Source organism: Citrus sinensis, chromosome 3, assembly GCF_022201045.2.
Source record: "Citrus sinensis cultivar Valencia sweet orange chromosome 3, DVS_A1.0, whole genome shotgun sequence".
NCBI lineage: Eukaryota > Viridiplantae > Streptophyta > Magnoliopsida > Sapindales > Rutaceae > Citrus > Citrus sinensis.
In genome coordinates, this window is record NC_068558.1 from 310261 (window position 1) to 333985 (window position 23725).

The window sequence follows — 23725 nt, forward strand, 5'->3', positions numbered from 1 at the left end:
CCAACTCAAAATATTAAAATCTTCCATCCGAGATATAACTTTCTCATCCAAATATGAATCTAATTCATCTGCAACAACTGCACAATCTCCATTGTTTACATAATCATTAAAACCTGTCATCCATTTGGTTGCTTTCTTATAAGAATCCCCTGTAGATCTAGTAGAAGAACTACTACCAGTATAATCAAAGCAATAAACAGTTGGTGAAAACTTCAATTAATACTCTTCAACTAATTCCCGGCAAAGGGTGACCACTTTCCCAACATACAACTATTTTGATATTTATTATTTTTAACAATATTTATAATTTTGTTATTTATTTATTAGTAATTTTAAAAATAAAAATAAAATTAAAAATTAAAATGGGGAAATGGGTAGGGGATGGGGATTCCACCTCATCCCCGTCCCCTCCCCGAATAAAAAGTTGGGTAAAAAATTTTCCCCGTCCCCTCCCCGAAAAAAAAATTGGGTATAAAATTATCCCCGTACCCTCCCCGAATGGGGAAAATCCCCGAGGGTACCCATCCCCGTGGGGATTTTTGCCATCCCTAACCACTAGCTCTCTTTCTTTCTTTTGCTTTTTTCATAAAATTTTATATATGCTCTTTGTGCTAGCTATATATGATAGACTGGATACTTGTTAATGGATGCGCTTAGTTCTCATCCTTTGACCAGTTAAATTTGTTGAATGTGAATATATTTTCTCGTTGAGATATATATATATATATATATATATATATATATATATATACATGGTTTGCTTGACAGCTTAAGGAGTAAATATTAATGCTCCAAGAACTGAGATATTTGGATCCAAAACAAGGCAAAAATTTTAGAGAAGCAAAATCAGTATTTGTTATCTCAAAGAGGGAAAAACCAAGAAAAGAACTTGGGAGTTGCTAAAGAATTGATTGAAATCTTTATTGAGTCAAAAAGAAAAGGGAAAAGAAAAGGACAAAAAGAAGGAGGGAATGATTACAAAACAATGCTGTACAATACCACCTCAAAAAAAAAAAAAATGATTACAATACAGTGTTGTCTAATAATACTACAAGGATGGCTGATGTCAATATTCTCGGACCCGGCCCAGTAGTCGGAGGGCTCCATAATTATCTTGTTTATAGCTGTTATGAAATTTGGCTTTCCGCACTTCAACTTCATTGGTGGATCGATTCTGTAAGTCTGATATCCAAAGCGCACAACATACAGAGCGCAAATTCTGATCTTCCACCGCTTGATTTTGCAACTCAAATGGCGGGTGATTATTTAACTAGGCCACAATTCTTTTTAAGCAAACATACTTGTATGAGACTATAAAATAAGAAAAGCATATCAGCGCGAAAGATGGCTCTGAAATAGGAAGTGTCTCATCCTCTACTCCTTTATTTTATCTGTTTAACATATATAATTATCTTTAAAAGTATGCCCTGTTGCTGGCATTAATTTAGATCTCCCACATCAGAAAATAAAGCTAATTATTGTGTTTTTCTAATATATTTTGTCACTAACACAGGAGTGTTTGAAAAATTTGGTAATCAAATTATACCAAGTGCAGCTCAAGTTCTTACATTAATCAAGTTAGCAGAATGTCTGTGCAGAAGGGGCATTTTTGGGAATTAAACTGTACTGCATGAGATCGAATTAATTTTCGAGCCATACATCATTGGAAAGATATTTCTGTTAGCTTTCCAATGAATTTTACTAATCTAAATTTGGAGTTTTCTACAATAAGTTATGATCAGTTAAGTGCAGACTGTTCAGTTTTGAGTCAAGAATATTTCGGAACTTGGATTTTTTTTAATGTTCTTTGTTGTGTTTTAAGCATACCAATGTTTTATTAATGTCTAGCTTTAATGTTGGTCTTTAAAGTCAAGTTATTTGAAGGGTTTCTTTGTAGTAAATCTATGCTTGGAGGATTGTTCCAAGAAAGCTATTTAAGCTTATGTAGTTGTAACCAAAGGACAAAGATTAATTTTGGAAATTGAATGAACTTTGACCTATTATCAAACTATGTATCTCTTTGGTGGATTCCATTGAGTGGTGAGTGTTTTAAGCTCTGTATCCTTAGCTTAACAACTTTAGGTGGTGAAAATTTTCTGTATACTTTTGTTGTTTGCTGTGGTGGTGAGCTTGTGATTTCTTGAGTGTGTGACGTTGTGCTTTCTCATCTATTGTGTCCGGTATCAGTCACTAACATCACAAGCAAAGCCTCAAGAAAAAGATCAGCTCAGAGAATATAAATCAAGAGTGAAGATTTCAACTATCAAGACAGAAGACAACAAAAATAGAAGATTGAAGATTTTAACCTGAAAATTTAAAAATCTTAGAGAATTTTAAGACATCTGAAGATTTTAAGATTCATCCAAGAACTTGAAGATGGCTAATTTAACAAAGCTGGAATTTGAAGCCCTCGATATTTCTCACCAAAGCTACTCGTCATGACTCCTTCATGCAGAGATTCACTCTGATGCCATGGGTCTCGGCAATGCAATCAAGCCTGGCAACAATGTATCTGCGCAAGAACATGCCAAGGCAATTATATCCCTTTGTCATCATCTCCGTCAATCACTAAAGACAGAATATCTCACTATACAGGACCACATGCCCTCTGGAGCAACTTGTGTGAGAGATATGGCCCCTTGAATTCAGTAATTCTTCCAAATGCCTACAACGAGTAGAATTAACTTCAACTACAAGACTTCAAGTCAATGCATGATTATAATTCTAGGCTCTACAGAATCAGTTTACAATTAAGGATATGTGGAGAGAAAATCATTAACGAAGATATGTTAAAGAGGGCATTTCCAACGTTTCATGCTTCAAATATGGTTTTGCAACAACAATATAGAGCTCATGAGTGTGAGAAATATTATGACTTGATTTCATAATATCTTATCGTTGAAAAGAATAATGAGCTACTAATGAAAAAGCATCAAGCTTATCCAACTGATGTAAAACCATTTCCTGAAATGAATGCTATCACTGAAGCGAATGCTATTTCCTGTAGTCGTAATTATAATCAAGGATGTGGATGTGGTCGCGGTCATGTCCGTAGATGCAGTTGTAGCCATGGTAATGTTCTAATTATTATCAGTCTCGTGATGCTTATAACAAAAAATCATCAAAATTAGAAGAATGATAAAGGAAAATCTATCTAAGACAAAAGTCAAGAAAACACCTGCAATAAGTGTGATGCCACATGCCATTTCTGGTGATTTTATCGCTCATTCAAACATCTTGTTGATCTATATCAAGCATCTTTGAAGAAAAGAAAGAACATCAACCAGATTATGCTATTTTAGTTGATGATAACACACATCTAGATGTCTAGGATTTCTTTAAAGACCATAATAAGAAGACAAGTGACTAATTGGTTATAAATTAAGATGCCCACACCGATTAAGACCAACTACTATCTTTTATGAATTGTTGTATATATGTTCATATTTGTTTGGTTTTTTACTGTAATATAATGAGTCTAATAAATATTTTTCTTTTTATGAAAGGATATGGATTTGTAAAAAAGACTGCATGATCGAAAGATATGTTTAGCTGATAGTGCAACTACACATACTATCATTCATAATAAGGAATATTTCATTAATTTATCATTAATTAAAGCTAAGATGAATATCTTCTTAGGTCCTCTAAACTTGATTGAGGGCTCTGGAAGAGTCATGTTTAAATTAGGGAGTGGAATAAAATTTTGTATACATGACACTTTATATTCACCTAAGTCTAGAAGGAATTTTTTGAACTTCAAATATTGATATTTTTCATAATGAGTTTCATATAAAAACTGTAAATGAGAGTAACATGATATCTCTATATTACTTCTAAAGTCTCAGGCTAGAACATATATTGGAGAAACTTCCAGCTTTCTTGTCTGGTTACAATGATAAAAGCAATTAAGAGCTACACAGTCATAAATCAGAAACTTTATGATCTAAAAGCTTTTACGCTTCGACGTCACCGTCATGGTCACTCTCAATCAACTATGATATGTAGAATTGTTCAAAATTCTTATGGACATCCCTTAAAGAATTTAAAGATTCTTTTATCCAATTATTATAGTTGCATTACTTGGAATTAGAACATTTCTTTCTAAAGTTTGCTTCTAAGATTATTATTGGTTCTTGGGCATGACCAACATACATCCCTTTCCATGCCATTGGATAATTTTTCCACTTCCAGTGCATACAAGCAAGACTTTCCAACATTCCTGGAAACCCACGTTGTTCACCTTCTGCTAAAAGTCTAGCAATGTCATTTGTGTTAGGTGATCGCAAATATTCATTACTAAAAATTTCAAACACTGGACGAACTAACTTTTTCAAACTTTCGATTGCAGTGCTTTTGCCGATTCTCACATACTCATCAATAAAATCAACAGATACTCCATAAGCTATCATTTGCATTGCATCACTGATCTTTTGTAGTGATGACAAATTGAGGACTCCAGCACAATTTTTTTCTGGACAAAATATGAATCATGTTGTTTCACATAATTTTTAATACGCAGAAATAGAGGGCTATTCATTTGAAATTTATCTAGAGGATATGTAGAAGTCTCTGAAAAATAATCATGAAAAAGCCTATCATGATCGGATAATCAATCACGCCAAATTGTTGTGTGACCTTTGATGGAGCCACGACGCCTAGATTTTTTACTTCTTCTCTTTGCAATGGCTACCGCTACAATCATCTCAACTTCATCATCATCAGATATGAATCTGGTAGCATCTCTATCTTAAAGTTGCTAGCCATGAAGGAAAACAATAGGAAAAAAAATAGTTAACGGGCAAAAGGCTAAGCAAGTCCATTCACAAAAATCTAATTTATAAAGAGTTAAAGGTACTTTTAAAAAATTAGAGGTTGGTTAAATTTTTTAGTGGAAAAAAATAGAGGGTAATTAAATTTGTTGGAGTGCAAAAAAAAAAAAATGGAGGGTAATAAGAATAATTATAGTAAAAAATTGGAGGTTAATTAAATTTGTTGGAGGGGAAAAAAATGGAGGGTAATTAAATTTGATAGTGAGAAAGATTTGATTAAAATAATGTTAACTTGTTCTTACTTGATGAGTCTTTTGGAGATGATTATATTTTTACATCCTCTTATTTGACGTGAAGCAAATTAATATTTAAAAAGTAAAATTTGAAGAGTTTTTTAGAGATACTCTTAGTATCAAAAATTTTGGAAAAGTTAATTTTCAAACAGAGTGAAAAGCGTTGAACTAAACATCGTCGCAGCGTGGATTTACCCAAGGAAACAAAGAAAGAAGATGCGCAGCCATGTAATGTAAAGAAGATCTGTTTGGGCCACAGCGATCAAACGAACAAATATGAGAATGCAAAATTAAGTCAACAAACAATTTGGGCTGGCTGGTTTATGTTTATTGTTTATGAACCAAATGAGCTGACCGGTCAACTGACCCAATATTTTTATAAAAATTCACTTCATTTCATCTCTCCTTCCTCTAGAGAATTATGCAATAATGAAATTTTTATCACTCGTAGTAACGGACAATTTATGAGTATTGCAAGTAACATATAGCATAAAGAGTAACACTATTTTTTTAAAATTCTTTTAAATTGATTGAATATTTTCGTTTCCGAATTATTTATAGTGACATAATTTGGAGAAATTAAGTTCATTTACAAATTTGGGGAAATTAAGTTCATTTACAAGTGGAAACAATTAATGCTTTTTAACTTCCTTATTCGTGGGTGAAATGGCATTTCAGCTAAAGAAGACATTGCATGTTTTAATTTGTATATCTCAAGCTTGCATTCAGATTGCATTCTCCTGTCCATTGTAAGCTTAATTTGAATGGTGGTGACTTAAAAATAGTATTTTCACGAGTTTCATCAATATGATCGATAGACAGATCGTTTTTTTAGTTTATTGCAAAAAATTATTGGAGTAAAAGTAACCTGGCTTCAACAAACAATCTATATATATATATCAACAATTGGAGCCTCCACAATAATTTGTCAAATATCATGGGGCTTACCAACCAAATTAAAACCACGAAATGAAGCATATTTATAGTCATCAACACATGCAAATTTATTAGCTAAAGCTTGGCCGTCAAATCCTCCAACTTCTGCTAGTCTTTTTTCTCTTTTATTTCTTTTCAAAATTGTTAATTATTAATGTAGATACATATATTCCATCTAAATGGGACCATTTCGTGCTTTACCTTTATTCGTATGCATGCATATCAGTTTAGTTGCTCCGTTGATTTGAAACATATCGACAAATTATAACTTGGAATCAACTAATTAAAGGCGAATATAGTTAACTGTCGATGCCTCAAATATTGACCTTTAAAAGCCCAAGAATACATAGCTTGTATGTGAACAAAATATCTAGAAGGTATCTGACTCACACGCTCGGCGTGTGAATTCATTCCCATGCAATTAAGTCAAAAACAAAATTAATGGCATCGAGTGCCTGCATTGCAAATTTTCCCTGTTGAAAAGAAATTTTTTAATCACGTTTCGAAAAGTCCATTTGCTGTCTCAATTATTGTGTAACCACCGGTTGTTTGTTCTCACATTTCTGTTCGAAAAAGCTTTGGTTAGTATTTGGCTAGCATGTTAGATTTTTAATCTACCATTTTGGATCCTTAATTCAATTAAAAGTGAGTAATTATGTGTTGCATATTGTTAAACCCAATTAAAAGCTATCCATTAAGGTTTTAATTTGGACTTTAATGTATGTAATAGGGTATTGACCTTTAATGCTTAGAGACCTAATGATATTCTAATTCTATGATGGGCATAATTAGAAATACTTAATAACAACAGAAAAGTTATTTATATAAGTAATTATGATCCTCAGGTCACACTTATCTTTCTATACATTTTGACATCCCATTATCAGAGAGAGCACATAGAAAATTAAAGGATTATTTATAAGAGAACGTGTAGATCTAGAAGATCAGCCACACAACTCTGGAAAGTAATTCAACATTATGAATTCAGATACATTTCCGCATAATTTGTTATTGATTCTTGATGATGCAACATCAATATTACTATTTTATAGGTGATTGTTTTTATCAAAAGAATTTCTTGTTCTAACATAGCAAGCTATATTTGGTACAAATTTCTGAGAAAAATTAAGAGAAAAGAGAACTTACAAAACAGAAAAATACTAAGTCTAATTTTTCTATACTTAAAAGACAAAATATATTATATTAGAGTATGTATATTTTTTTGTTTTTTAGTGAAGCTCTAATTTTATTAAAACTAGAGATTCGTCATTGAAAGCTGCTAGCTGGCTAAAGATGCAAGAATAATTTACTTCTTATTAATGAATTAATCCATAAATTTCTCTGATTTGCAAATCGTGATTTTAAAAAAAATGTGAATTTATACATTCTGTAGCAAAAGCAAGCACTGTGATTAGTGGCGGAACCAAAACTTTGATTTGGTAGTTGGCATACCTAATCGAGAAACAACAAATTGAAAGAGGCAATGACAGAGAAACTGTGAAATTAAGGGGGTTGATACAAAAAATTACCGACAATAGACTAAATTTAATTTTCTTGACTTTTTTTGGTAGGAGACTGACCACTTAGGCCTCGCGATGGTTCCAGCCATAACCACCGCTTTTAATGAATCTAATTAGTATAAGCATGTGTAATTAAAGCGGTAGGTTGGAGGTGCTAAAGTTTTGGTCCTGTATTAGAATCCGCCAGCATGTAAAAACCCAATTTCTCTAGATGTTTTTCACGAATTTCTTATATAGGTTACTTGTGAGCGAAGTTGTGAAATGTCATTTATACACTACTGAAAATTTTAAGTATGAAATAAAGGTTATTGATAATATTTTGGTAAATATAACTTTAAATAATAATTTAGACAAAAAAAAATTAAAGATAATTAATATAACTTCTCTTATCAAACAATTTTTGCAGCTTTAAAGCCATAGGCGACACATTTTAATATGGAATCGTAATTCATTTAATAATAACATTTCCTTTTATTCTTTTCTTAGACTTGAATTAACCTCAGACTTTAATTTCATTCACCCTTTGTATAATGTTAATTGCTAGATGTGGTTTGGTTATGTAGTAAATGCAAATTAAATTTAATTTCGTTTATGTGTACTAATCTATCAAGTAGCAACCAAACTTTATGTCATTCATAATCATGCATGTCAAAAGGTACTTTTTCTTGAACTTGCAAAGAAAGAACCGTCCCAGCTCTTAAGTTAAATCAATTTCTTTGGACGTCATTGATCTTGATTGAAGTGATACTGCTTTATCTTCTTCTTTTTAATCGGATACTCAATAGTCAATAATATCATGAAGAAGAGAGGAAGAAGAAGAAGAAGCAACCTATGGAAACAACTATGGCCGCGTAAACTTGTACATACAAACTGTGAAAACTATTTGCTAGTCAATGAACAGTTCACAGTAAGCCTTTCCCAATTCCATGCACGGCCATGTTTGTTAATCTATCTTGGGATATTATCATTTTTCCTATATAATTTTTTTCTGTTAGAAAATAATCAATTGATAAAAGAATTATCGCTTTATGTATAATTAAGGTTATATTTTTTTTAATTTACAGGATTAAATTGCACTCACATAATTTGGGTAAAATAGACTTTTACTATAATTTCTTCTAAAATTTTTGTTATTTTTAACAGTTTGGTGGTACAATGGTAAAAATTGAAAGATTATATTGAAAAAATAATTTTCAAAACACTTTCATGATAAAGTATTTATGTTAGAAAAAATTAGGTGATAAAATAATAATATTCCATATATGTTTTTCAAGAGTCCCTAGATGTATACAATATTGACATAAAAATAACTCATTCAATTATATATATATATGCTTAATTAGAGGAATAGAAAAAGCTTCAGAAAAATCTATTGTGTTATTATTTAGTACAATATATTTAATTGTATCTTTTTGTTGGTAGCCTCTAAGGGCGTGGGTGAATGATTTTTAAATAACTTTATTTGGATGGTACTAGAAACTGAAGGGAGATAGTCAGTTTTTCATACTAAAATCAATTTATACAATTGATTCCCCTATTACTTATATAATATCTAATGACCTCTATGACACTATGATTTTATAGTATTACCCTTATTTTCAAACAAACTATTATTAACATTGATTGTAAATTAAATGAATCATATAAATTGAATTTATTTACTTAAAATAAGAAATATAGGTTTTGATGTAAATAAAATAATAATAATAATAATAAGATATTTTCTTGCACTTTTTGTTTATTTTTTAAATATTTTTCTTATAATAATATTATCTTATATTCCTAAGAAAAAGTATCAAGCAAACAATCTATTTAAACCTCTTTTCTCTTAAATTTTTTGTGTCAAGAGATTTTTTTTTAAAATGTTATGAAAGTATTAGGGGAGTAAATGATATATATTAATTTTAGTAGGAAGAAATAAACAATCTCCCAAACATAAATTTAAAAAAAAATCTTTTGCTGGTATAAAATGGGAACTTACAGGTTACATTTTAATTAATTTATATTCATGTTGTTTTTAGTGTTTCTTTCAAGCACTAATAAAAGGTATTAATCTTGATTGATATATAGGGTCAAGTTGTAACCAAACAAAACCAAACCCAATCCCCAAGACTCCAGGGAGAAGCCAATCAGTTGGTAAGAACATACATAGTTTGTTGAGTAAAAACTCATTTAGCCCTTATATTTTGAGATAGGGATGGTAATTTCCGGGTCCAGGTCCGGGTTTGGCCTTCCCGGTTTCGGACCCGGACACCAAAATGTTCATACCGGACCCGGATTTAAACCCGTTTTTTATGAGTACAAGTCCGGTCCGGGTTAAACCCGGAAAAATTTGGGTTTCCGGATTGCGGGTTTTAAACCCGGATCACATACAAATAAAAAAAAACTTTAAAAAAAATACAAACCTAGTTCTACAAAAATCAAATACAACCCAAATTCTTAAAAATCAAATACAAATTCTTAAATTTTCAATGTTTCAAAGCAATAAACCATTCACAAATACAAATCTATAATACAACATTCACAAAATACAACATTCATGTCTACAGACTACATTCAACTTCGTGATTCACGGCTTCAGTTCACGAACTTCAAGGATCGGCGTCCGGCGAAGCACCGAATGTCAGCTATTGATGATGATGATGATGACGACGATGACGACCACAACATCACAGCCGCGAATTTACGATTGGCAAAGGTGTCGATGAACGTCACAGCTGCAAAACGGTAGCCAAATGGAGGCTGATGGTGCTGATGAACATGAACACAACGAAGGTATGATGAGTGATGGTGATGATTTGATAAAGAGAAGAGTTGAAGAGAGAGGAAAATGATGATTTGATGAAGAGAAGAGAAGAGAGAGGAAAAGAATGAGAAGAGGAGGAGTTGAGGCGGCTAGGTTATGAAATTAGGGCATCCTTGTTCTTTTCTATTTATATGAAAAAAATAATATTAAAATTAAGATATCCGGGTCCGGGTTCCGGATTTACCCAAACCCGAAACCGGACCCGAATACATCTGGGTCACTAAAATTTATTTCGAATCCGGATTTTTTTACACTCCAGTACGGGTTCAACCCAGTCCGGATTATCTGGGTTCGTCCGGGTCCGAGTTATTCTGCCATCCCTATTTTGAGATAAGTGTCCTTTTTGTCCATGTATTTTTTTAAGTACCTTAAAACATCTGTGCCGTTGAACTATTAACACTCTTGTCGTTGTTCTTTGTTCCTCTTGACTTACTTTTATAATATTACCCTCTTACAATAATTTTTCTTTTTTTCTTTTTGTTTTTTAGAAATTAATAAAAAATTAAATTACCCTAAAAAGATAAAATAGAAACAAAAAGAATATATATTAATTTTTAAGGAACACTTTGTTGAGGAGTTATATATTAATTTTTTAATTAATTTCCAAAGAATTGGTATTTTATTTTTTTACAATACTAATTTTTTTGGACTTATGTGAGCTTCCAAAAAAATAAATATATATTCTTTTAGTTCTGTTTTATTTTTTGGGGTTAAATTGGTAATTTAATTTTTTTTGTTACCGTATAAAAAATAAACATTATTATAAGAAGATAATATTGTAAAAGAAAGTAAAAAAATAAAAAATAACGGAAAAAGTGTCAATAATTTTAATGGTATGGATGTTTTGAGATACCTTTAAAAATAAAAGGACTAAAGAGGCACTAGTCTAAAAATATAAGGATTAAACGAGTTTTTACCCATAATTTGTCTATTTGCGTCAAATATTTTCCTGATGTTGTATTGACGTGACCCATCTTGAATTCTTTACCATCACGACGTAAGATTATTGAAAGATCAAACTATGAAAATTATCTACTTATTTGAAAAGCTTTAAAATCTGGTAATCTTAAAACGATATCCTGAAGTAATAACCACAAAATAACACCTTTCGAAAATGAAATAGTAGAAAAATGAATGTGGAATGGGCATACCAGATCATCAATGTGTCAATCCTCTCAAATTTTAATATAAATACGCATATTTTTTAGATGTAGTAAAACACTGATGTTTGGTCAAAGAGTAATCTGGGATTATGCTTGCGTTATGAGGAGGGGTTTTTAGGACCATTGTGGTTATTCCTTAGGTGCTTCTGATTAGTTCTCAGGCTATCACTCATCTTTTCAGTTGAGGTTTCTGCAGTTATCCTTGCTTTAGAGCATTTTCGGTCCCATGGCTGGCACAAGCCTTGAATTGAGTATGACTTTCTTGCCACTGATTCTTTGTCATAACTTCTGGCTACTCTCATCCTCTACACCTTTACACTCACTTGTTTAACGGTTCAAATGAATATTGCGTCTTTTATATTTTTTGCGAGATTTATAAAGTAGCTGACTTGTTGGCTAGACAATCTTTGGATTCTCCACCTCAAGCGATCTAAAAAGATCGTCTTCTTAACTCCGGGGTGCTCCCAATTCTTCATTTTCCGTCATATTTTATTTTGGTACTACTAGCCTTCATGTAGCTCCCATGCACTCCCTTGAGTTGTTGATTGTTCGAATAAAATTTCTGCTATTATCTTTTAAAATTAGTCAATCACATAATACGACTATTTCGCCCAAGTTTTTTCAAATAAAGTAGACACTTTAGAGCCTATTATAAATTTCTATTGGGCCCCCGAATAAGAGGCCTCCTTTGTATTATATAATGGATCTCTCATACTCCATTTAGGTGAATCAATACAACATTAAAAAAAAAAAAAAAAAAGTAATTTAAGGAAAAATTTTAGACGCTCTTAAAGCATTACTCGTTTGTCATGCATCTTTTGATATATAGGTATACTAGTTAATCATGAAATGTTTATTCATGCATCTCAAAATTTGAATGAAAAGAAAACAATACCACTAGAGTACCCAAGTCTCACTCATACTTTATTAATTAATTAATTAATGTAAGTGTAACTCTGACTGTAATTTAATATTCTGGAGGTTTAATTTCTAATCACGTAACTAAAATTTACGTTATTTAAGTTGTTCCGTCTTCTTTTCCTTTTTTTTTACCGATGCATGGCTGTTAAATTCTCAATCTCGATCCCTTTTGTTTTCATCATATACTACACTATGATGTAACAAAATTTGAAGGCACCGCATCACATGCCGTCACCGTAACTATATTCAACAAAGCACAAGTTCATAAAGGAGTCATGCATTTAAATTAATAAAATAAACACCACGAATTGCTCTGGTTTATTGTTGAAGCAATATATATATATATATATATAGCGGTCAAAACATTTATTAATCACTATATTTGATAAACATGCTTGAATTCATCAAGGTAATTAAAAGTTTAATTCAATTTCTCTTATAAACATGATTAGATACAATACAAAAAGAATTGCTTCGCATGGAAACTTCAGCAATATCACCTAACATAATCTCATTATTAAAATACTTAATTAATTAGCCAGTCTCGTGGATATCTAATCTCTGCGGTATATAATTACTACAAGTGTGTGCCGTCACAATACACGTCATTTACAACTATAAAGCATTTGGGGAAATTTGTCAACTGGGGGGGTTAATTTTTTTAATAATAATAATAAAAAAAAATTGGAATTGCAATTACAACTAACAACAACAACACTGAAGGTGATAAGGAGATGAGATGTCTAGTGCAGGTTAGTAAGAAGTGGTTGCTTCGTCAATTGCAGTCCAAAATCATGATTATGAATAGAATTTAGATGAATAACGATCATGATTAGGGCTAAGACACAAAGACACCCCATAACAGAACACACATGTAATGCTATGTTAGTGCTACCGTTATAGAAAGAAAGGGAAAAATATATATATTTTATATTTATATTTATCTTGCAATTATCGATAAGCAACCAGTGTCAAAAGTGTATGTCGGTAAAAATAATTACATTAGGATATAGTCTCTTAGCAATATTCTCAAATTAATCATCATCAATGGAAATATGGTAAGTGTTGGTCTAGGCCACATGGACTTCAAGAACGTTAGGTTAGTGACTTAGGTTGTTAAATGTGGATTGATGTAATTACGTTCTTTTGTCTCCTTTTATTAATTTTCTATGTTTGCTGATAAAATGGAGTGTCGCCTTGACTCCTTTCATGATTCCCAAAATCCCATGTAGTGCTTTTCATAGATTGGCCTTGAAATTAGAAGAAAATTACCGAGGAACTAATTATACCACTACACATGAAGCCATGACTTTAGTCGGGGTTAGAGCAAAGTGCTTTGTCCATCAATTTGATATGATAGGCTAGCATGCATCCTTCTTATTATTATTTTTTTTTAAAAAAAAATTCATTAGAGAGTTTTAAGTTAAAAGTTTTAATTACATCGTAGAAATTTGTTTTCTAGTGCCTAGGTTGTCCAATAATATTGTTGGAAAATTTAGATGATTAATGTTGGTTCGTTTATTTACCTAATAAAATAGTTTTGTAATACTGGTAAAGATTCATTTAGTATTAATATTTATTTAATTCTTATATTTTAAAATATATCTCAAAATAATTCTATAATTAAATTAAAGAATTCCTGCAATTACTTTTTGTTTGCTTTTATAATAATATTTCTCTTTTTGAGACATTAATAAAAAAAATTAAATTACTAAATTAACCCTAACAAGTAAAATAAAAACATTTATTTAAATTAATTTTTATGGAAGCTTCTCCATGTACCATTTGGACACTTGGCTGTTGGCACTGTCTATCCCTAGTCAGATTATACTATCGTCTTCATCTTCAGTCATCACTTGGAATATGAACATCTTCATTATCACTCTCACAATTTGACATGCAGTCATCTATCAAACCTGAAATTAACTTCACGTTGGCTATCCGACTTAGCAATATCTCCATCAGATTCTATATCATAAAAATGATATTTTTTTATTAAATAACCAATCAAGTTTAATGAAAATAATTTCTTCTCAATTACAAGCTCATTCCAATACTAATATTAAGCTATGAAAACAACCATGAAAATACAGAAACCGTTCAACTTTAACATGCCAAAAATAAATGAGTTTTTAGTTTTGTTAAGAAATATGATTCAATGACAGAGAAAAAAAAAAGAAAAAGATTTTTTTTCATCGCAATACACATGCAAGATAAAAATAATAAATAAAAAAGACCCAACACGAGGCATACCAATAGAATGAGCCAAATTTCTTCATTATTGCTTCTAACCTATCTTACAAGGACAATGATTTTCCAATAGAATAGCATCTTATGGAATTTATTATTAGAGATTTTTTCATTTCAAAATTATATAGATGGTTAAAACATGTTTTTAGCCTTAGAAATCTAGGTTATTGTAATATAATTTTTTATTTTAAATTTTATCAATGAAAAGTATAATTTTACCCTCAACACTAAAATATGAGAACTAAATGAGCACTAATTACGGGTGGGCTATTTGAGCCTTCCAATTTACTCTCTCCATTTTCTTTTTAGTTAAAAAATTTATTATATAAATAATTTTTGAAAAATTACTTAATCAATGTTTTCTTCTCTTTCTCTTCTCAATTTTATAAATTCTAATAAGTTTATTTAGATATATTCTTTTAGTTACAAATAATTGATGCAATAAAACTTCTATATAGTCATATTGTTGGAACTGGAGAAATTTATTCTTATAAAGAGGTTATAACTCAATAGAGGTATAGTACAAAAATTATTATCTTTACTTAATTATCCCTAATGCAAGTGACATAGAGGTAAATTATGTCATGTATTAATAATGAAATGGATGTTAATGTCTTCATCAAACATCCAAGTGAACGACAAGTTGGGTATGCTTTAACTGAAGAAGAAATTATCGATGCAATTAGACAAGAAGAGCAAGGGGATAATCCTGAGGATGACAGTACAAAAATACAAAAAGTTGTATGCCAGGAAGCTATAAACATACTTGAGAAGTTAGAAATATTTTGACTTCAAGAAGAAGATGTCTATGCTGACCAATTAATACATACCCATAAGTTGAAAGATATGGTTGCAACTTTAAAGAACAAATCATTGTCAGCAACTTTAGAAAGATATTTTGTTCCATCTTAATTATTTAATGTAACATGTCATATATTTTTGGAATATTATTACTATGTGGAGGTAAGTTTATTTAAAGCGTGAACTGCAAAAATATAACTTATTATAATGTAGAGTTTATTCCTAATTATAACTAGTCCCAAGTTGGGACCACCATTTTTTATTACTATGAAGAAATTATTCCTATATAGAGTATTCTTATTTGGAGGTTCTACCGTGTCACTAACTAAAAAGAACAAAATCTACCATTCAAAAATAAACATTAACAAATTTTCATCAGCCATGAAAGTTCAAGAGCATAGAAATTATTTTTTACCAAACACAAAAACTAATAAAAATCAAGAAAAAAATTCTTATATATAGACAGTATGAAATAGAGATCATGATATACTAAGAAGGATTAAAAAAAATGGATTAAAAAAAGAGTGAAATTGACTGTTTAGTTTACAGAATATCAGAATAGAGAGAGATAACATACAATTGTAATGTAGAGAAAAAAAGAAATTAGTAAAGAGTACTTTTGAGATTTTTAAACTTTTAAGTTTTAATAAAAAATAATTTTAAAATAATTGTTGAGAAAAATTTGGTAAGTTTAAATAGTCCCACCCACTAATAACGAAGTATAAAGACAGACAGAATTTTACCCGGCTAAGTTTAATTAAAAAATAGTAAATATTGAGATGCTGATAGCACCGCAAGATTTGGTTCCGAGTCACCGTTCTTGCATCTAATATTCAATCAATTGCCGCCTGTAAAGCCAAAAATATTCTGATCTTACATGAATTGACTTTATATATAGTCAACATCCATTTAATTTTCTGTAGCCACAAAAAAAAGTATAACTAGGTTGTTATCTTGTCTTTAACGATATATTTTCATAAGAAAATACCTTAAGAAATGAAAATTTTGCTTTTATCGACTTTCATGAGCTTAAATTATTTTATTAATTGGCTGCTATTTGGAAAGACAGTGGCGTAAGCAATACAATGCATGCACGGTATTGGAAAGAGGAATTGGAACGTCCCATGATATGAACTTATTTGAGTTTTAATCTTTTGAAGTGGCAGTGTAAGCGACATAATGCACATACCGTATTAGTAGGGAATCCTGATAAAAAAAGAAATGTAGTAAGACTTTTATTTGAGTCGGTTGTCAAATTGTATTGAGAAAGCTTATCATAATTTATTTCCGCCGGGATGATATATACAGTGTTGATCTGGTTTAGGATTTAGGATTTTATTAAACTTCAATAAAGCTATTAAACTGTATAATTATTAGATTTCACGAACATTACACTATTATAGTTTAATAACTTTCTCGAATTTTAACAAATTCATGATGCTGTATTGGAACATTTATATGTGCGTATGTGTATGTATGTACGTGTGTATCTATAATACAAATCTTCATTCATAGAGCGCAAAACCTGGCACTTTTAGCAATACAATGTTATTTGTCGCGGAAAAAAGCTGCTGCTACCACTTTTACCTTTTTAAATAATGAGCTTTTTTTCCCTTTAATTTTGTGTAGTTATCACTTTAACATTTATGAAATGTAATGATTAAATAATGAAGTGCGAAGCTTGGAAGCTTTATCTGATCTGAGAACGAAATTAATGTTGTGTTTCCGGCACCGGCAGTGAACAAAAATTAGAGAAAAAGATCACGCGAAGCTCTTTACTGTTCTTTTTCTTGCGCTATTGAGAAACATAGCTATGCCAAAAGCAGTAAGTAATAAAATGACACGTGCTCCTTTCAAACTATATATTGTTCATGATATCTGTTGTCCGGTGGTTGGTCATTGCAATGAAAGTGTAAGAAATTAAGTTCAAAGTAGAGGACGGATAAAAAAAAAAGAGAAGAAAATTAACTTGAAGTTATATACAGAGAAAAGCCATGATGCGTGGTTTCCGAAAGAGGGGGCGGGGGCCATATTGAAAGCTCAGTGGCTCCGAACCCATCATATATTTATCTCCAATCTCTATCCTGAGGGATAGCTCTTGTCGTTTGATGAGGTGGTTGCACAAGTAAAACAAGTCATGTTTTATATATATATATATATATATATATAAGAAGAAAAAGGAAAAAGGAAAAATAGAGCACGAGAGATTCTTTCAACTTTCAAGATAAATATAAGTGGTGGTTTCAGGTGGTTTTCAAATAGATATTAAGGTCGAAGGTCACAGTTTAGATGGAGGCGTGCCCCCCGCTTCCACATGTAAATATATTTTACTTGATTATTATTGTTATTTTTATTTTAAAAAATAAAAGTTAAATTGTTGCCCTCCAACGGGTGTCCCCACAGTTAGTACCTATATTAATTGTGGGCCCTCTTTAAATTTCTCTCTCTTTAGTCTTCAGTAGTTAAATTTTTTAGGTGGTTGGTGCTCTTCTGGAAGACCAAGTACACAAATGGCCATGATACCTAAACTTTTTCATGCATGTTTTGGACCATTCTCATGCCCTACCTCTATTATAAATTATCATTCATTTGCAATTTCATTTTACGCACAACATCACCAGCCCTACACTTTGTTTGTTGTCCTTAATTCATTTCTCTTTCCAGCTACCTAGCAGCAGCTTCTCTAGTTTCTCTTTGAGCCCACTAGCCAGTATGATCTAAAGAAAAGATATATATGCATATATCTTTCACTTTAATTGATTATTTGAAATAAGTTAGCTAGATAATGCTAGAAGATATGAATCTATCCATTAATGGCCAGTCTCAAGTTCCTCCGGGGTTTCGGTTTCATCCAACGGAAGAGGAACTTCTCCATTACTATCTGAGGAAGAAAGTGGCCTATGAAAAGATTGACCTCGATGTCATTCGCGAAGTTGATCTTAACAAACTTGAGCCTTGGGACATACAAGGTACCGTACGTAACATCATTATCTTCATCGCATCGCATCTCATCTCTATAATTAATTGATTACTTGATATATATGTTTCTTGGTCTTTATATAAATGATATTCATGGGATTTTTTAATTTGGTTTTTGTAGAAAAGTGCAAAATAGGATCAACGCCACAGAACGATTGGTACTTTTTCAGTCACAAGGACAAGAAATATCCGACAGGGACAAGAACAAACCGAGCAACGGCGGCTGGATTCTGGAAGGCGACCGGCCGAGACAAGATCATTTACAGTGGATTTAGAAGAATCGGATTAAGAAAGACCCTTGTATTTTACAAGGGACGAGCTCCCCACGGACAAAAGTCTGACTGGATCATGCACGAGTACAGACTCGAAGAAAGCAATAACCAGCAGCAAGATATAATCATTAATGTAAGAATGAATACTCCCAACATAATTCAAATTAAATTAAAAGGACCTCCTATTTCTCTTCGTTAATTAATTAATTTCTTTAATCTAGCTATTTAATTTAATTACTTAAAGGTAATTAAGTTTCTTATATCTTAATAACACAATAGATTAATTATAAGCATGTATTTATGCATATGTGAACAGATCCAGCCATCGAATTCATCAATAATGGGAGAGTCGTCGGAGTCCATTCCTGAAGATGGATGGGTGGTTTGCCGAGTATTTAGAAAGAAGAATTATCAGAAAACCCTAGAGAGCCCTAGGACAATAACCTCCACTTCAGTAATGGATTCAAATAATAAGTCGCACATGCTGATTGGTTCCAGCAACGATGCTGTCCTCAATCAATTACTTTTATACATGGGATCAGGCTCTTGCAAGATGGAGAAAGTTAACGGCGGCTCATCATCAAACACCACGATCATGAACAGCAACGATGACGATGATGACGACATGAGAATAACGCTTACTGCAAATATCAATAATAATAACTCAAGCATCACCGAGTTACTTCAAGAACGATTCATGCATCTTCCTAGGCTTGAGCTGGACGGCCCATCAATCCCCATCAACAGTACTTCTCCCTTTGACCAAGACCGTATGTTGAAATCTTGCTATCAAACAGTTGATGATTTAGCTCTCACTGGAACTGCTGAGGCTGCAGGCATTGGCTGTGGCGCCTCTGATACAACCAAAAGTACCGGCCTCAATGACTGGGTTGCTCTTGATAGGCTTGTGGCATCTCAGCTTAATGGTCAGGTTATTGACTCATCAAAGCAGCAGCTATCTTGTTTTAGTGACTCTAATGCGGTTTTCAATTTTTGTCCTGGCGATCATGATCATTTACATAATTCACAGAGATCAAATCAAGTCTATAACAACGACAATGATCTGTGGAGCAGCTTCACCAAATCATCATCATCACCGTCATCATCAGACCCATTATGCCACTTGTCGGTATAACAGCAGCATTACTGACCAAGAAGATACGTTCCTACCAGTTTACATATATATATATATATTTTAGAATGAAGCCTCCTGAATGAAGTCTAGGTATATATGTCATTAGATAATACGTGTATCGCACAAATAAATAAATCATAGACCATTTTGTCTAATATATATTCACCGTTGTTATGGGTGCTGAGACAAACTCTTTCTACCTATGTAATCATATCAAAATGGCTTAAGGTCTTTCCCGATTTCGTTAACAATATTGAAAAGCTCGACAAGTTAATTATATCACATTGTTGACTTTTTAAAGCAGCTAGGATTTGGGTCTCACTCACATGAATAACGATACCCACTTCCACTTGGCTGGGTCGCATTGGTAAAAGGTCATTCCCATTTAATCAATTCGTTATTGTGCTGTCGAAGATGAGTGAGATCATGGGGTCTCACCTAACGTTACCGTAAGTATCTTGTGAAGATCAACACACACAGATATTTTTATATAGTTGTTGCCTAATGCAACCCATTCTCAATTTTCTCCCCACTCAAGTGAGCAAGATCCAAATTTCAGACTTCTCGTTTTCATCCAAGAAATTTGAGATTTTACTAATATATAATTTAACAAATAAATACACTCATGAAAAAGTTGACTAGCTTTGTAATATATATAGTTCATATGAATTTAATAGACATACCATATGTGCTTTTCTTATCCTTGGTTGAAATTGGACTTATAAGTATTATTTAATAAGAAAATGAATTTTTTTTTCTTTCAAAGGGACAAAATGTTCATTACAGTGAAAGTTGATCGAATGACAGAAAACAAAAAAAGCATGATATAACATGAAAATTTATTGGTTATAGAGGTTACAATAGTACGTTTAAGCATATCGCATTATATTTTACGAAGCAACTCTCTGGATGAGTATGCACTCACGTGTTGCGATAAAATTATAGATGTATAGAATCAACTGAATAAAATAATAGGATATCTAGCCTTCTCGGTTTATACCTTTGATTTTTTAATTTTTTTAAAGCTACAAAAAATAAATGTTATTGTTTAAGGAATATTGAGGGCACGTGATCAAGACAATTAATGTTGCAGAACTTGAAAACTACACGAAGTTCCCAAATTTGTAAAAGAAATTTTTGCGTAAAAATTATTGTAATTTGACTAATTCCGTAGAGTTTCATCTAAGATGGCAAAACGCTGAGTAGAGACTCAAAAGTGATCATTCTTCACAATCAACATTTGAATTTGGGTTAATTTGAGACGAAACTCGAGAGATGTTGAAAGCTAACATTTCTCAACAAAACATGTTGCCATGCTAGCATACAGAGAAAGCGTTTGGTTCCATTTTTTCCTACACAAATGTTGCTTGTTTAAGACTCAAAAACAAAAAAACTATAGCTTAATTCACATCATAGGATTATTCCTTGAATTATGATACACATTATAATATTTAATCTTAAATGATGTAACATGTAATGTATTATTCACTAAATAGCTGATGATTTTTTTTATAAATTTTAAGCGAATGAATTACATTATTTCACCGACTTAAAATTAGAATGCCTAGCTTATTTCTTTAGTGTAATTAAGAAGCATTTTTTGGAAATTTATTATCAGTTATAAATTTAAAGCATTCATTAGCGCTATTGATCTATCGTGTTGTCGATTTATGAATAATATAGCTTTACGTTACTTGCTGACCTTCTTGCATGTTCACATAAATTCGTCAAACATTTAAAATCATTCAACAACGTTAATTAATTAATACTGATCCCCGCTTTTACAGTAAAACCAAAGAGATATCATATCAATGTCCAATGGTGGTGGTTTCTTCTACATGGAAACTGCATCCGATCATAGAATCTCAACAAAATAAGTCAATAACATACTTATAGAAAAAAAAATTATATTTACAAAAAGCCAGATTGCTGAACTGCCAGAAAACATACTGGAAAGTTGCCAACTTCAATGGTCTCATTTTATGTATTAACCCAATTTATAGCAAAGATACCTAAACATTTTGAAATTTTTTTTAATTAACTTATAATCATAACTATTGAAATTAATAATGGGGTTTAATATCAGCAATTATAATAATGGGTTCCTTCAATATTGGTGGCTTAAGATATGTTACCTAAGTAGTTAACTACCGTGTGATGTGCTTCTATGTATTATATATAATATTTTAATGTTTCTCTAAATAAGATTCATGAATTTTTTATTATAATAATTATATTTTGATTTTCATATTTTATCATTGGAAGTGTATTTTGAGAATATAGAGGAAATCAATTTGAATTTCGCGAATAAATCGGCGCAAGATTAATGATTTAAGGAAACAAATTGTGCGTTACAATTTAAGTATTCACGTGAAGCCCAGAAGAAGCAAATGGCTATAATGTAATTAAAATATTGGGCTTAAAAATTAAAAGTAAATGATGTGCACGTGAATTAAGAGGAAATTGAAAATTTGGTGCATCTAATTTAAATCATTTCTAACCTAAGGATTTGAGCAAGGCGGCTTCAACATTTTTAGTTAAGAAGCAAAAGCCGGGAGAAAGCGGAGAAGGAGCAATTGCATGAGGAGAATCCGATAGCAAGAAAAGCCGATCGAAGACATAATTGAGTTTCATTTCTTTTTCAACTCCTTTGTTTGAATGTTCGCCATTAAATTTATAGATTTTCTTAATTTTGTGATGAAATAATTTATTTTATTAGAGTAAGGATATAGTCTTACTATGAAGATTTATTTCCATAAATTTGTGTTTTTGTTAGTTTATTATTCTATAATTAAGAGTTTATTATTGTGCTCAAAGTTTTTAAATATCTTACCAATATTTAAATAATTTTAGGATACATAATAAGATCGAGAGAATATTTATATGATTTTGGTCTGCGTAATGGATACCATGAATTACATAGAAGATAGTGATGTGCTAACCTCATTCATGCAAATTTATTTAAGAGTTTCCATAGAACTTATCAAATCTTTACATATATAAATTCACATAAAGATGTAGTGGCTTAATAGTTTTTAGGATATTCTTGATATTAATTGAGAGAGGGTATTAAATAGATTAGGGAAATTCTCAGTCAACATGGGTAATAATTTTTAATAATATAGATGTAGAGATTAAATTGGATTGATTATGGTAAATTCATATGTTCTATTGTCTTAATCTCTTGATGATTTTTGTTACTACTTCCATCTTTATTTTAATTTTAATTGCTTTATTTTATTTTAGTTTTCAACTCTACTCATCATTATATTACTTTTCTCAAAAAATACGCTTGCTAATTGATGCAACACCCTATATTAGGATTATTAAATCAAGAGTCATAGAACAGAAGTAAAATTAGTATTAGGATTAATTAATGTTGACATCCCTAAACGAGAATGAATTTAAATTCTATTTAAACCAAATAAAGATATCACTTTAATTTAGTGTTTTAATTAACTTGTAAGTATGTCCCATAATCTGAATAGTACTGTCAGATAATTATCTTTTATTAAATTTTATTTATATCTAATTATTTAACAGTGTTCAAATTGTGGAGTATGAATACTGCCCAAAAAAATTTTGATTCCATAATTTACATCATTTCATTTTGAAAAGAGACTTGAATTATGTGTTTTGTAAAATTGGACTCAATGATAAAGGATGCTTACCTCAATAAGCTCACTATATTTGGATAAAGGACAATATACCCAATTTTTTTAAAAAAAAAATTGAAAAACAACTCACAAACAGATATGTATCATTCGGACAACTTATTAATTTTCCATGTGACGGCCGGTTGGAAGTGTTGTGGATTCCTTATGCCTAAGACAATATTTATCGGCGGCTTACAAATCGCATTTTAATAAGTACTATC

General features: G+C 31.2%; 1 protein-coding gene across 1 annotated transcript; it reads left to right on the top strand.

Annotated features, from left to right (window-relative positions):
- The first annotated feature begins 18054 nt into the window (after window positions 1–18054).
- Window positions 18055–20104, top strand: LOC102629852 (NAC domain-containing protein 12-like). Its single transcript, XM_006476213.3, has 3 exons — window positions 18055–18431; window positions 18563–18846; window positions 19030–20104. Exons 1-3 carry the CDS (start codon window positions 18248–18250, stop codon window positions 19846–19848), a joined length of 1287 nt encoding a protein of 428 aa, XP_006476276.2. The 5' UTR covers window positions 18055–18247; the 3' UTR covers window positions 19849–20104.
- Window positions 20105–23725: the final 3621 nt, after the last annotated feature.